The 14,093-nt window shown below is 40.0% G+C and overlaps 1 protein-coding gene across 2 annotated transcripts in view; it reads right to left on the bottom strand.

Annotated features, from left to right (window-relative positions):
- DERA (deoxyribose-phosphate aldolase) overlaps nt 1–14,093 on the bottom strand; it is a 90,340-nt gene that overhangs the window by 46,530 nt on the left and 29,717 nt on the right. Inside the window, exons 3-5 of one of the 2 annotated variants that reach the window (XM_032796027.2) lie at nt 12,099–12,246; nt 10,004–10,099; nt 8,461–8,595 (exon numbers count right to left, since the gene is read on the bottom strand). In XM_032796027.2, coding sequence (XP_032651918.1) covers nt 8,461–8,595; nt 10,004–10,099; nt 12,099–12,246 — 379 coding nt within the window. The remainder of the gene's footprint in view (nt 1–8,460; nt 8,596–10,003; nt 10,100–12,098; nt 12,247–14,093) is intronic. The other variant, XM_032796028.2, reaches the window with a different exon arrangement.

Genomic DNA, 14,093 nt, shown 5'->3' with positions numbered 1-14,093 from the left:
TGCCACAGGACTCTTTGTTGCTATATGAAATTAGTGCAGGAATGAGTTAACTGCCTCACTAAACAATGGCATGTGTTGCACCCAATGAAGAGAAATAACTGAGGCTCCTCAGCCATCAGTATCTTTTCTGCCACATTCTTCAAGGTAATGGTGAAAATGCAAATGTACTTTTTCCCCCTGACTCTAGCAGTGGGGACACAATAACATGTCTGTAATAATTATCATATATTCAGAGAACAATTGTTATAGATAATATCTTGTTTTTATATGGTGCCTTTGATCCTAAAATATCCCAACACACTTCAGCTTTATAGCACCTGGGGGGAAGGTACGCTACTGGCACAAGTCATATTGCAATACAGTAAAGAGAAAGGAAGTTTTGATCACAGATGTTGGGACAAACCCCTAACCCTATAAAAAAAAGGCTTCAGTATTCACACAGAGCAGATGGGAGGCCATTTTAGGGTTGCATCCAAATTATTTGCACAAGCTTCATGATACTCAAGTTGCATGCTTCCTAAGGAAACTGGGCTGAGTAGATCATACCAGACCTGAACTCATGATTTCCTGGTGCCTGGGCTTTGTACGTGATAGGGTTTGCTGCCAAAAATGTGTGTCTATTGTTCAGCTGCACTCATCACAGTCCCATCACTGGGAAAGTGCAGACAGGATGCCAGCAGCCCCTAGTATTTTAACCACTATGTTGTTCAGATTTCCTGAAGAGGGCTAGGTGACAAAGTGGTTAAAATGCCAGTGACTGATTCATGCCTTGTCTACACTAGAGCTCCTTTTGCTACAACTGGTGGCACTGAACCAGTTAGTAGTAATGGTGGAAAACTTCTTTTATGTAAAAAATGACTAGTGTAGAAACAGCCTTCTTGTTTCAGATGTGAAACTTAGACCATTATACTACTCCACTATCATTGGAAAGGCTGTGAGAGAGTTAACTTCTGGCTGTTGTAAAAAAAAACCCAGCCAACCAACCCTCAACACTCCAGGGAAAATTGTTAATAGTAGCATCTTGATACACAGAGCAATATCTGTATTAAAAGTTGTCACTTCAACTCAGCAAAGACTTAAAGGGGAGAAAGAGAATCATGTCCTGTCTTTTAGCCTTTAGATTTGGGCAAGATCCTCAGCTGATGTATAAATCAGCATAGCCCCATTGACTGTTGTAAAATGGTACCACTAAAGTCAACAGAACTGTGTCAGTTTACACCAGCTGAGGAGTTGACTGAGGTACAGTCTGTGCTGATGGGGATGCAGAGTCGCATGAGGCAACAGCAGCTTTGTTAAAAGACTGAGCCCCTCAGCGACTCAGCTCAATCTTAACATTCTCCATGGCCTGCCAAAGAATTTTAGTGGATTTGTAGCCCTCTCTTATCTTAAAAGTTGCCCAAATCTGTTTTAAGGAATTTCTCCTTTTCGGGTTTGACATTCACTCGCTCTTTTGTTGGTTGGTTGATTTTTCAGTCTTCCTTTCCTTTCTCCTCTCATAGTTCTCTCCCCTCCATTTCCATTCCTCACCCATCTTCTTGCAATGAGAATCAGAAACAAGGTCCCCCACCAAAACCAGGCAAGTTTTGGAAGGTGAGCAGGCAGTGAAGTGATTTTGTGGATGTCACTCTCCAAATACAGGTCTGTCAATAGCCCCGTTAACAATGCAGCTTCCTGTTACCAATGTCCAGTGGGCCAATGGAGATAGAGACAAATGTTGAAGTGGCCTGTTGAAAAGGTGACAGATCCTTCAATTCCTTAATGGCATCCGAGAAGGAAGCCTTACTGGAACCAACATGGGGGAGGGATTTGGTATGCAGTTCCCCTATGGAGTTCAGCCTTCAGAAAGACATTGGTGCTTCAGCTATAATAGAACAGCTGATGGTGGGCTCATAATTACCTAGAAGGGATTGGCGGAGATTGAGCAGCATGATCATGGCATCTCAGCAGGCTTTGTGACCATAGTGCACAATCCCACACACCTATTGATGTCAATAGAGAGATTCCCATTAACTTCAGTGGGCCATGGATCAAGCCCTTATTTTTTGACACATGACCTATACTGTTGTATAGGGTTCCATTTCCATTTCTGCAGCCTATTGCTCTCCCAAACAAAAATGTCATTTGCCTTTCATGCATGATATGCCAGTGGAAAAATCAGATAGTTAAGTACACAATACTTTCAGAAAAGTACTACCGTACAAAATCTGCTCTTTAACAATTTTTTTAACATGCACCATTAGAAAGCAGGTTAAGAAGTTGTTAAAAAGCAGATTTAGACTATTGTATTTCAAGTACAATACATATATTCAACAATATGTAAGAATAGCTTTGAAATAACTCTCAGTATAATTGGATGTTCACTAAAATACTTAATATAACGTTGTCCAGCAACTTTTTAAACAAAGTCCCAAAAAAATTAGAAAATGCAGTTTTCATCTATCAAGGTGACTCTAATTATCCCACAGTCTAGGGGGGAAAAAAAGTTGAAAAAATACATAGAAACAGAAAGATCTAGTTTGAAAAATAAAAAACTTAATATAAACCATACATATTTTTGTCCAGAACACCTGAAGTTTTGAAGAATCACAGCATGAGAAAACAACCATAAAAATACACTGGGGCTACAAGTATATGCAAAGGTTCTGTCATTATTATAAAGCACATGAGCAAAACAGTTGTGGTTTATGAAGTCACTGGAACAAAGATGTATTTACTGCCCTCGCCACCACTTTTCAATTTTATATAACACATGGGTCCTGCCTGGAAAGACTTCCTTAGCCCTTTCTCTGGCTTCCTCAAATAAATTGTAGAATGCAAAAAGATTTATCATTTCTAGACATTAGATATAGCCAGAGTTTGGGCTGTAATATAAATCATATATATGTCTGTAGAATGTTAATCCTATACACTGAACATCAGCCTTGCAACAAAATTTCCCCTCGTGCACTAGAGTTGCTTTCCTTGATGGACGAGTTAAATATCAGGGTTTTTATTCTCCCTGTTAATGTCATCCTCAATGTTGTAAGGGTGGGTCAGTAAATGTTGTTCCTTGGATAGTTCTCTTTTCATGACAAATATGATAGGCTACAGTACACATAGATGTACATACATAAACTCTCAGAAATCTATCAGTGATAAACTCAGTGACCCCTTGTGGAAATAAATCACAACTATTTATTTAAAAAACAAAACAAAACAAAAAACCTACTTTCTTCAAGTTTGCCACAACACTTTCTGTGGATAAAAGAAATTAATAAAATGAAGAAAAGTCAAAATCTGTTTATTTGTTTGTTTTTAATCTACTCCACCCACCCTGTCACATCTGAGTGCTCCTCTCCAGTTACTTCTGTTCCTACATAACTGTCTGGGCCACACTGTGCTGACTACGGGGGGGGGGGGGGGGGGGGCGGTGTTAGAAATGGACGTAGGCATAGAAAGGCAGGGTTACCTCCCACCCCTCTGACTTAAGGGGTCAACGAGGTGCAAAGCCCGCCACAGTTCCTCTATTATTTCTTCTTTGACATCTCTTTTCATAATCATGTACAATATACTTTCAATTCTATTTTCTGTTGATTACATGGGGTAACTCAATGACCCCTGTTCTAAGTAGTTTGTGTCTAAAGCCTGCCCATGCTGTGACTTCTGAAGCACGGTAACTGCAGGCATGTTCAGAAACAGCTATTCAGCACTGTTCTGCACATTAAGCAGAACAATTCTTGACAACTTTTTCAGGCACCAATTGTCGCTACTCTAGGGCAGATTGCTGTTCTCTTGTGGATAGAGCTCTCTTGCAGCCAACTGGGTTAGCTGGAACTGTGCTCAAGACTAGTCCTCGTTCCCGTTCCTAGATATGCAGTGATAATATGTTTTGTAACTCTGATTGTGAACAAAAATACAGCTATGAGAAAGTGATAGAGCTGGATGGAATATCTGAACTGTATGAGAACAGTGTAATTGTCAGATGTCTGTCTGAACACTAAAGAAGGGAAAAATACAAATACTACATTTGTTTATAACATAGCCACCACTGAGCAGCAGTGGCCACTTCAAGTCTGCTGTGGGGGTGCAAACCCTGCTCAAGCAGCAATGTGGAGATAGTCACGCAGAGGCACCTGTTTCACATGTGGTTCTCTCCTTGTCCACACAAAAAAAGGGGGGGATGGGGTAGGAAATTGCAAACTCTCTATTTTCTATTAAGTCTTGCAATATTTGATGTTTCACTTACAGTCCCAGCTCCCAGAGACAAGCGATTATACAAGAACTTTAGTTTTCAGTTACAAAGTTTATAGCTCTCACGGGTTGGGGGAAATGTTTGTGAGCCAAGTGAACCCTAAAAACTCTAAAGCAAGAAGACAAATCAAAAGAACTCTTTTTGGGGGGTGGGGGGGTGGGGAGGCAGGTCTTTTGTTTTAAATCTCATGCTTTTTGCATACTTGGGTTTGGCAATACTCTCTGTCCAGCTATCCATAGGCTTAGAGATCCCTGTATGGGCAGGTGAAAGATGCTGTGCCTTTTTTTTCCTCTTTGGCATTCAGCTGATCTTAATACCATCCAAGTCTGTACAGCTCCCGCTGCAATGCGGGCTCCCTTACGAGGATTGTTGGTGGGTCAGGGAGCCTTTGGCTGTTGCTGAATGGAGTGGAGGAAAGCATATAAACTCAGAGCAGATGTAGAGACAAAGGGGCCTGTTGTGCAGATGGCTCTGGCCTCCAGTAGAATTTAGAGGATGGGGAAACCTGAGTTGAACTTTTTCTTTTCTCCTTAGGTGGATGGGACAAACTCTGACTCAATGACAGAACTATCTATTGGAAACACCATGAGGGAACTTTTTGAATATCCTCCTCACTGATCCCAGCCAATGGGTTTTTCCACAGAAGGGCACAACCTGCACTTTTAAAAATTAATTTGTTCATGTCTGATAACTAATTATCCACTTTTTTTAAATTTAAACATTTTGATTTTTGCAGCTCTCAAGAATGTTTAATAGTGGAACTATATAAGTGGCCCTATCATTTAATTATTTTGATCCATATTAGGATCCTACACAAAAAACTATTATTCAGAATTTGGTCAGATAGTAAAAAAAAGAAAAAAAAAGGGGGGGGATTAATGCTATTGATATTCTGCATAGTGCAACCCATTAAAATGCTAAATATGTTTATGAGAAGATTATTTATGAATAGTTTCATTTGTATACACCCCATGAAAAGTGCTAGAAGACTGTGGCTCTACTAATGTCTCTATTACTACTTCATATAGCTTGGTTTGTGTCTACACTAAGCAGTTTCTGAACCATGCAGGAAAGGTGCTACAGAATCACATTTGAACTCAACTAGTGTGCATACTGTTCCAACTAGAAGTCTAGCACATCTAATCTTTGTGGTCTGGTCACTCAAAGGGTATGTCTACACTAGGGGTAGGCAACTTGTGGCATGTGTGCCAAAGGCAGCACTCGAGCTCATTTTCAGTGGCATTCACACTGCCTGGGTCCTGGCCACTGGTCTAGGGGGCTCTGCATCTTATTTAATTTTAAATGAAGCTTCTTAAACATTTTTAAAAAATTATTTAGCTTACCTACAACAATAGTTTAGTTATATATTATAGACTTATAGAAAGAGACCTTCTAAAAATGTTAAAATATATTACTGGCATGCGAAACCTTAAATTAGAGTAAATGAATGAAGACTCAGCACACCACTTCTGAAACGTTGCCAACTCTTGGTTTACACTCATAAAATGCTTTGTTTTAGAAAATGTGTTAACACACACATTATAACTAGCATGATACTAAACACAATTTGGAGCCTACTGTAAACATGCATTTTTGTGTTTAAAAAATGTGTTAGGTGATCATGGGAGGGGGACATATGATTAACCACAATCAATAAATATATTTTTTAAAAACCCACACAATGGTATTAGTCTATTCTAGAAGATAAGTCATGTTTAAGTTAAAATGGTGCTAGCTCATTTTCTAATCCAATACATTTCCACAGTGCAGAAAAGACCTAAACTGGCTTCTAAAATGGTTCACTTACCATTGTTCAAAATGTACAAAACTCTTTTCAAAACCAGTTTAGCTTCACAGTAACATGGATAGGGCATAAGTATCTCCCATGTCACTGAATTAGACTAATTTTTGCAACACAAAACTCAACACAACAAATTAGCTTTAAGATGGAATTTGAATGATAATGATTATTTATATCTCCATTTAGGTCCTTAGAAAAAATATATTGTGGACAGCAGCTGTTTGAGCTTTCTGCGTACTTCCCAGTTAGTATATTTCAATCTTTTACTGGAGGTATGACCTCTAGTGGAGGAAAAGAAGATCATCTACTTACCATGGCAATTTCAGTCTTGTTATTATTTATTATTTGTTTCAGAATAGCAGCCGTGTTAGTCAGTATCCACAAAAAGAACGGGAGTTCTTGTGGCACCTTAGAGACTAACAAATTTATTTGAGCATGAGCTTTCGTGGGCTACAGCCCACTTCATCAGATGCATGCAGTGGAAAATACAGTAAGAAGATATATATATGCACAGAGACCATGAAACAATGGGTGTTACCATACACACTATAAGGAGAGTGATCAGTTAAGGTGAGCTATTATCTTTACTTTACTATTTCCCCATGCTTATTTCCCCCCCTACAGTTCCTCACATCTTGTCAATTGCTGGAAATGGGCCATTTTCATTACCACTACAAACAGTTCTTTTTCTCTCCTGCTGATAATAGCTCACCTTATAGTGTGTACGGTAACACCTACTGTTTCATGTTCTCTGTGTGTGTGTGTGTATGTATATATACACATCTTTTTACTGTATTTTCCACTGCATGCATCCGATGAAGTGGGCTGTAGCCCACGAAAGCTTATGCTCAAATAAATTTGTTAGTCTCTAAGGTGCCACAAGTACTCCTGTTCTTTTTATTATTTGTGTTCTGGTAGCACCTAAGAGCCCCAATCATGGACCAGGACTCCATTGTCCTAGGCACTCTACAAACACAGAACAGAAGGACTGTCTATGCCCCAAAGAGCTAACGATCTGAGGGCTTGGCTACATTGGCACTTTACAGCGCTGCAACTTTCGCACTCAGGGGTGTGAAAAAACACCCCCCTGAGTGCTGCAAGATGCAGCACTGTAAAGCGTCAGTGTAATCAGGGTGGCAGCGCTGGGAGCGCGGCTCCCAGCACCACACGCTACACCCATAAAGGATGTGGTTTACGTGCAGTGCTGGGAGATCTCTCTCCCAGAGCTGCTGCTCTGACCACACTCACACTTCAAAGCACTGCCCCGGCAGCGCTTTGAAATTTCTAGTGTAGCCAAGGCCTAAGAAAGATTGCCAACGACGGTTGAACTATGATGGCTTTCGTGATGCAGATGTCAGTCCACATTGATCTGGACTGAGATCACCAACTTCTTTACTGCATCTGAACTCAAAATAGCCATTTTGAAAGACAGCCAAGCTGATGCCAGCAACCTGGGTTGCTGCATATATTTGAGTACAAGCTGGTGTAAGTTAAGAATATTGTGAAAAAGATCAAGATACATGAACAAGTTAGCACTAGGATAACACTCAAGAAGATACAAATATTTGCATGTTGCAACTGATGGAATTTTAGTCCAATGCTAATTGTTAATTAAAGGAAGACAGATCAGAAAATATGGTACGTCACTTTGATGATTACATTTCCTTAACTAAACTCAGTTATAATATGTTCCTTTCTGAAGTGTTCTCAGTGAACGCTATTAGTGCTCCTTTACCTTTACATGGAGATTAGTTATAGGACCATTGTCAGCACTTAAGGCAAACCATTCACGATACATTAAGGGAGAACCAATTAGAGTGAAACCATCTCCAGTATTATTACACGTACTAATTAGAGAGAGAGAGAGAGAGGGAGAGAACATCAGTAACAATATGAACTGTAAATTTGTACTCTCAGCTTCGAAGAAAAGCAATTAGAAGACACATCCATTTTTGTCAAGAACTAAAACACACATTTTTACGACATACCATCTACACTGACAACCCGCTTGGGTATTTTTTTGACCATTCTGTTTATGGGTAATTAGACCATCAGCATTCACTTTTCTGCTGTCTCATCTGAACTAAGCAGAAGTTGGGAAATTATTTTTCAAATATCTCTTCATATAAACCCTTTCAAGACTCAGTCTAAAAGTCAGGATTTTCCAAAGTGAGCAGGTGATTCTTGCTGTCTAACATGATATCCCTTAAAGTAGCCTGAATTTTCAGAAAGTGGTAAGCACGCCCAGCATCTGAAAATCAGGCTCTTTCAGGGTGTTTCCAGTTCTGCACCCAAAAAACAGAGGTACCCAAATCACTAGTCATTTCTGAAAATCTTGGCCCACAGAGGGCAACCAAAAGTCAAATTCTGCCATCACCGACATGGACAGAGGATAAAAGTTGGCTCCTTAGCTTTAGCAAGTGCTTACCTTCCCACTGGCCAGTCAGCACAAGGGTTCTGTTAATTACAATGTCGATCTCTTTGGCACCATCTTCCACTGCTATCCTAATCTCTTCTAATCGGGTTTTCAGCGAAGTCTGTGCAGCTGGAAATCCAGTTGCCACTATGAAGAATGGGAAAAATAAAGTTGTGAAGTGAGCAAAGGCTTTTACATAAATATAATTGTTATTAAGGCAGATTGGGGGTATAAAAAGTCAAGGTTTTTCTTTTTTTCCCTGAGAGGGAAGTTACTTTACAGCTCCAGTAAAGACTCAAAGACCTAGAAGGCACCGAATTCATACCCCACTTCATTTACAAGAACATTAGTTCTCCCCTTGAGTTCCTTAATCAGTGCTTTGCTCAGTTTTAAATGTCTCCTGCAAATTGATTTCTCTCACTTTCCTTATAGCTGTTTCCAGTTCAGCCTGGCTAATACACATAAGTCCATTGCCTTCAGTGGAGTTCTGCCTGCATACACAAGCTCTGAATTTGTCCTAATATGTGAAATCATCTTTGATGTGTATGTTTTTCACTCCTCCCAAATTCTTTATAAAAGGTATTTGAAAATAAGTGCAACTAATACAGGCAAGTAATAGTCACAATACAGGTAAAGTTGAATGCAATCATACCCTATTCAACAGTCATTTGAATTTTTGTACTAAAACAATATAAAGATAACTTGAAAAGGAAAAAAATTATCCTTGTTCCACTCCCTCTCCCCTCTCTCCCCTTCTGCTGTATAAAGAGAATCTGGAAAAGTTCTCTTTCCCCCTTGCAATCGCAAACGTGTTTTTGTGGTGTTTTTTCAATCCTAAATTCCACATTGTCTCCCCTCTGTGGTGCCTGAAGAACTAGTGAAATGATGACATCATAAAGAGTCGAGACAAAGGTATTTTTACAGGGATGGACCCCTTGCACCTGCACAGAGCCTTGCTAACTTCAATGGGGTGGAAGGATCCTAAAAGCTGAGCTATTAAGCAAGGAAAGGTTTTTGATTTGTTGATGTTAACTGCTATTCAGCTTTACTGACTAATTCCCCTTGGGAGAAAAAAAATGTCTGTGTAAAGATCCATTATCTCTACCCTTTCACTTCAGGTATGAGATCACAGACCCGCCCAGAGGAGTGGAAGAAGCGGGAGAGTTTTCAGGCGCCCCTAGATCGAGTGAAGGACCCTGTTTCCAGGGAACCCGAAAAACTTTCGTGGGGACCCCTGCAGGGCCTGGGGCAAATTGTCCCACTTGCCCCCACCTCCGGGTGGCCCTGTGAGATGAACATACACACCTCACAGACTCCCCAAGAGATCCTCCGGCAGCAAAACTTAGACTTGATGACTAAAAACTTGACATTCCAGATACTTTTTAGTGAAAAACAAGGAGTATCCTCCCCACCTCACCCCCCACCAAAACACAAACCAACAAAAAAACAACCACCCTTTCAGGTATTCTTCATCCATTCTATAAAAGCAAAAACGGCACAAGACCACTGGGAAAATAATCTTTTAAATAATACTTGTAAAGAAGAGAAAACTTACCTGAAGCTACTGGTATGTTACAACCAGAGGTCTTGAGTGCTTTAACAGCATCAGCTACTCTAGCTGGATATACACAGACAGCCGCTGTAGTAATACCTGCAAAAAGTTACAATCCACTGTTTCACCTGTATATTTCTATGTAATGTGCATTGTCTTCTAGTCCACACTATGGCCTTGTGTGCACGAGATTTTTTTTTTAAATCTCCTACTCTTGCACAACCACCAACTGCTCTCCGCTGGCTGTAGCAACCGTGAGAGCTTTAATGACAGCAGGGCTCAGGTGGCCACTGGTAGAGCTACCACCACATCCGTTAGCCCTGCCCTGAGAACACTGAGGCTGCATCAGTAGTAGCTCAGTTGCAGACAAAGTTTAAGGCTGGAGTTCTTTATACGCCAGTTTCAGACCAGTTTGCTCTGGGATTTATGATGTCAGAAACTATGCTATCAGAGTATTGTACCTAGGGACCCATAGCGCAGTTTGACTAGCATGGAATATCATTTGTGTTAGCACAGTTTCACTGTGTTTCTATTTCAAATTTTATTCTCACAGTCTAAGAAACTTGGCCTGATATTTAATAGTTTTGTGGTTTGTTTTTTTTTTCAAAAAATGTAAAAAGGATTAGAAAGAATTCATAAATCAGAGTTTAAAAAGGGATTGGGCCTTTCCTATTTCATGACTATGGCTAACAATCCAGGGCCTGATTCACCACTCCGTTACTCTAGTTTTAGACCACACTCCTCTGTTAAAAACAATGGGGTTATGACCATGTAAAACTTACCGTAGCAATTCGTCAATTAGGCTCCAAGTGTTTATACAGTATTGGTGGGTTTGGTTTTTGTTTGAATGTTATAGTTCAAACAAAGTAACAAAATCACGTGGCATTTTAAAGTCTCCTGCATCTGACACATCAGTGATATTAATACTTCTGAGAAGTTACATTGTGCAATGCTGAACATTGTATGAAAATATGCCATTTTATGGCTGTCATTTAATAGAAACTCTGTATGGCCACATCAATGCCTTAACAATTCCATTTCAATCAGTATAGGGTGTAACATTTAGACTTATATTGAGGGCCCAGTTCTGCAAGATACTCTGGCAATGCCTATGCCACAGCAAGGAAGTGTGAATCCCAGTGCAGGTAGACAGACCTATGCTAGCTCTGCTCAAGCTAATGTGCTAAAAAGAGTAGCATGGAAGTTGCTGCAAGAATGATGGCTCAGCTATCTGCCTAAGCTTGGACCCAAGGAACCAGGTGGACTTGGACTTGGGCAGCTAGTTTGAGCCACTGCCCGTGCAGTAATGTCCACACTACTATTTTTAGCGCACTAGCAGGTCTGTCTGCCCACACTGGGAATCATGTGTCCCAGCTGTAGAGCAGGCACACATTTACGGGCAAATCCTGACCCCAATGAAGTCCCTATTAGTAAAACTAGCTACTATTTTGATCCCTTTCTTAGTTACTGACATAACTGGATGGCAGAGACAATTCTGAGGAGAGAAGAAAAAGCCAATTTTTTCAACACACAGCACATGTCTGTATCTAATTGTCTGCACAAAGGCGAAGAGCCAGATCCTGAAGCTACACAGAATAACCTCAGCCAGGGTTATGACCCAAAATATTTACAGACACTAAAAAAAAGCCAAACGGTTTATTGGGGATATCACGTGCATTTTATGCAAATAGATTTAGTGCCACCTTACCATCCAGTTATTAAAAGAGAGATGTATTTTTTTATATTTCATAGTTTTATTCTCTTAATGGTTTCCATCTCAAATACGGTAGTGTATTCTATAACTGCCCCATTGCAATCTCGATCTGGGATCTGTAAATCAAGGTGAGGTTCCCCTCCATCTTACATCTGAACTAGGGATAAAGATTTTGCAATCAGAACTTATTTTACCATTTCTTTGAATGAGACTGTCTAGGATCCAGTTCACTCTTCCAGGGCTGTTTGTCTGTGCAATACTAGCTCTAACATCAGTAATGTTCAGGCAGCAGAAGTTGAAAAAGAAGACATCAAGTTTACGTTCTGTCTATAACCAGCTTTATAAAGCCAAAGCTTGCAAGTAATGTAACCAAAACCATCATACCTTTATCATGCATATTCATGGCCCTCAAAAGATCCTCTCTGATGGGATGCTTGGCTTTGTAACAAAGCCTGTGAATGTTTGAAGGGGTGTCATCACCTGAAAGGGTGGTGAGATCTATGCAGGTGACAGCTCTCAGTAGCCAAGCAGCCTTTATTAGAGAAAAAAAGTAATACACAAAAAATGGATTAAATTTTTAAATGTGGCCCAGGTGATTTAGGAGACTAAGCCTATCTCAAAAGTGAGTCATTTAGGCATCTACGTTTCATTGACAATCAACAGTGCTTTTGAAAATTTTACCCAGTGTCTAAAGATCAGCTACTATACAGTCAAAGGACAAGTTCCGACTTATGGCACATGGATCAAAGGCTAAACAATGAGCAGGAATCCTGGCATATTATTCCACCAGGATCCTAAAACAATGATGCTTCTATCTGGGCAACCCACTGGAGGAAGAATGCAACCTCTCCCCAACAGAGTTGGCCATGTGCCTGTAACATGCTAAATCTGCCTCATGCAGAGCTAGTCTGCATAGAAAGCATACACACTCTTCAGCAGATGCATGAATTGTAAGTGCAAGTCACCTGAACGCACACAAGTCAGGAATATGCATGCTGCCATTACATTTTACAACCCTAATCTGTGTATATGCATCAGGGTGAAATCCTGGTCCCACTGAAGTTAATGGACATTTTGCCAGTTACTTCAATGGAGCCAGGATTTCACCCTAGGTGTGTTACATACGTTTAAATATTTGAGTCCTAAACGCTAGGTGTCTCAGTTTTCCTCTCTGTACAATGGGAACAATAATATTTACCTAGCTTCCTGCAAAAAAAAGATTTGAGAGAACTGACTAACCTTTCTAAAGCATTTCAGTATCCTTGGATGAAAGATGCTACCGAGTTCAAAAATTATTTTTAACTGTGATTGGGTTGTTGTTGTTTTTTTATTTCCAAAGGTTAGCGTTTTACATCAACTAGTTTTTTTTATAACCTGGTTTAAATTAAAAGAAAAATTGTTTCCAAAAAGAAGGGAATATTTAATCAGCTGCTAAGAAAGGGATTCTAGTCTCATCCCTTAGGAAATGAGTTGTGAAGACAGATGTAGTAAACTGCTTGCAAGAAATGGTGTGAACTTTATTTGTTTTAAAATAGGATTTTGGAGATAAATAAATATATATATATTCACATACACACACGGATATGGACTTGAGCCACAAAGTTTGGATGTGGAATATTATCTACATCTGAACTTTCCCCAAAGTTCAGGGTGTTAAGAGTTAAGGATCACATTCAGACCCATCTCTATTTGTTAGGCAGCATTTGGGAAGATGAAAAAAGATGTTTATGAAAACAACCCCTCAGTGTTATTTAAAGAAAAACTGAATTATTTAGCTCATAGTGTTACTACATAAATAAAGAGCTGAAGGGTACCAGGGGCAACAATGCATCTGTCCTGCAGACACATTAAGGGGAACAGCAACACCAGGGTAAATCACCACCCCAAGTGATTATATCTACGCAATCCAAGGGGCTGATTCTTCACATTGTTGCATCTTATGTGAATATGTGGTAATTCACAGCAAATCAGAATGCTCCTCATAGATTTTAAGGCCAGAAAGGACCATCATGATTATCTAGTCGGACCTCCTGCACATTGCAGACCACAGAACCTCACCCACCCACTCCTGTAATAGACCCCTAACCTCTGGCTGAGTTACTGTTGTCCTCAAATCATGAATTACAGACTTAAAGTTACAGAGAATTCACCATTTACACTAGTTCAAACATGCAAATGATCCATGCCATCAGAGATATTTGCTGCTGGCAGCCGCAGATCAGCTACATGATATTGTAGGCAGTCTCCTCGTACCACCCCTCCATAAACTTATCAAGCTCAGTCTTGAAGCTAGTTGGGTATTTTGTTGTCTCCACTGCTCCCCTTGAGACGCTGTTCCAGAACTTCACTCCTCTGATGGTTCGAAACCTCACTCTAATT

The sequence above is a fragment of the Chelonoidis abingdonii genome, chromosome 1, assembly GCF_003597395.2.
Source record: "Chelonoidis abingdonii isolate Lonesome George chromosome 1, CheloAbing_2.0, whole genome shotgun sequence".
Taxonomy (NCBI): Eukaryota; Metazoa; Chordata; order Testudines; family Testudinidae; genus Chelonoidis; species Chelonoidis abingdonii.
Note: the sequence above shows the minus strand (reverse complement) of the source record. Positions and strands in the feature narration are given on the sequence as shown.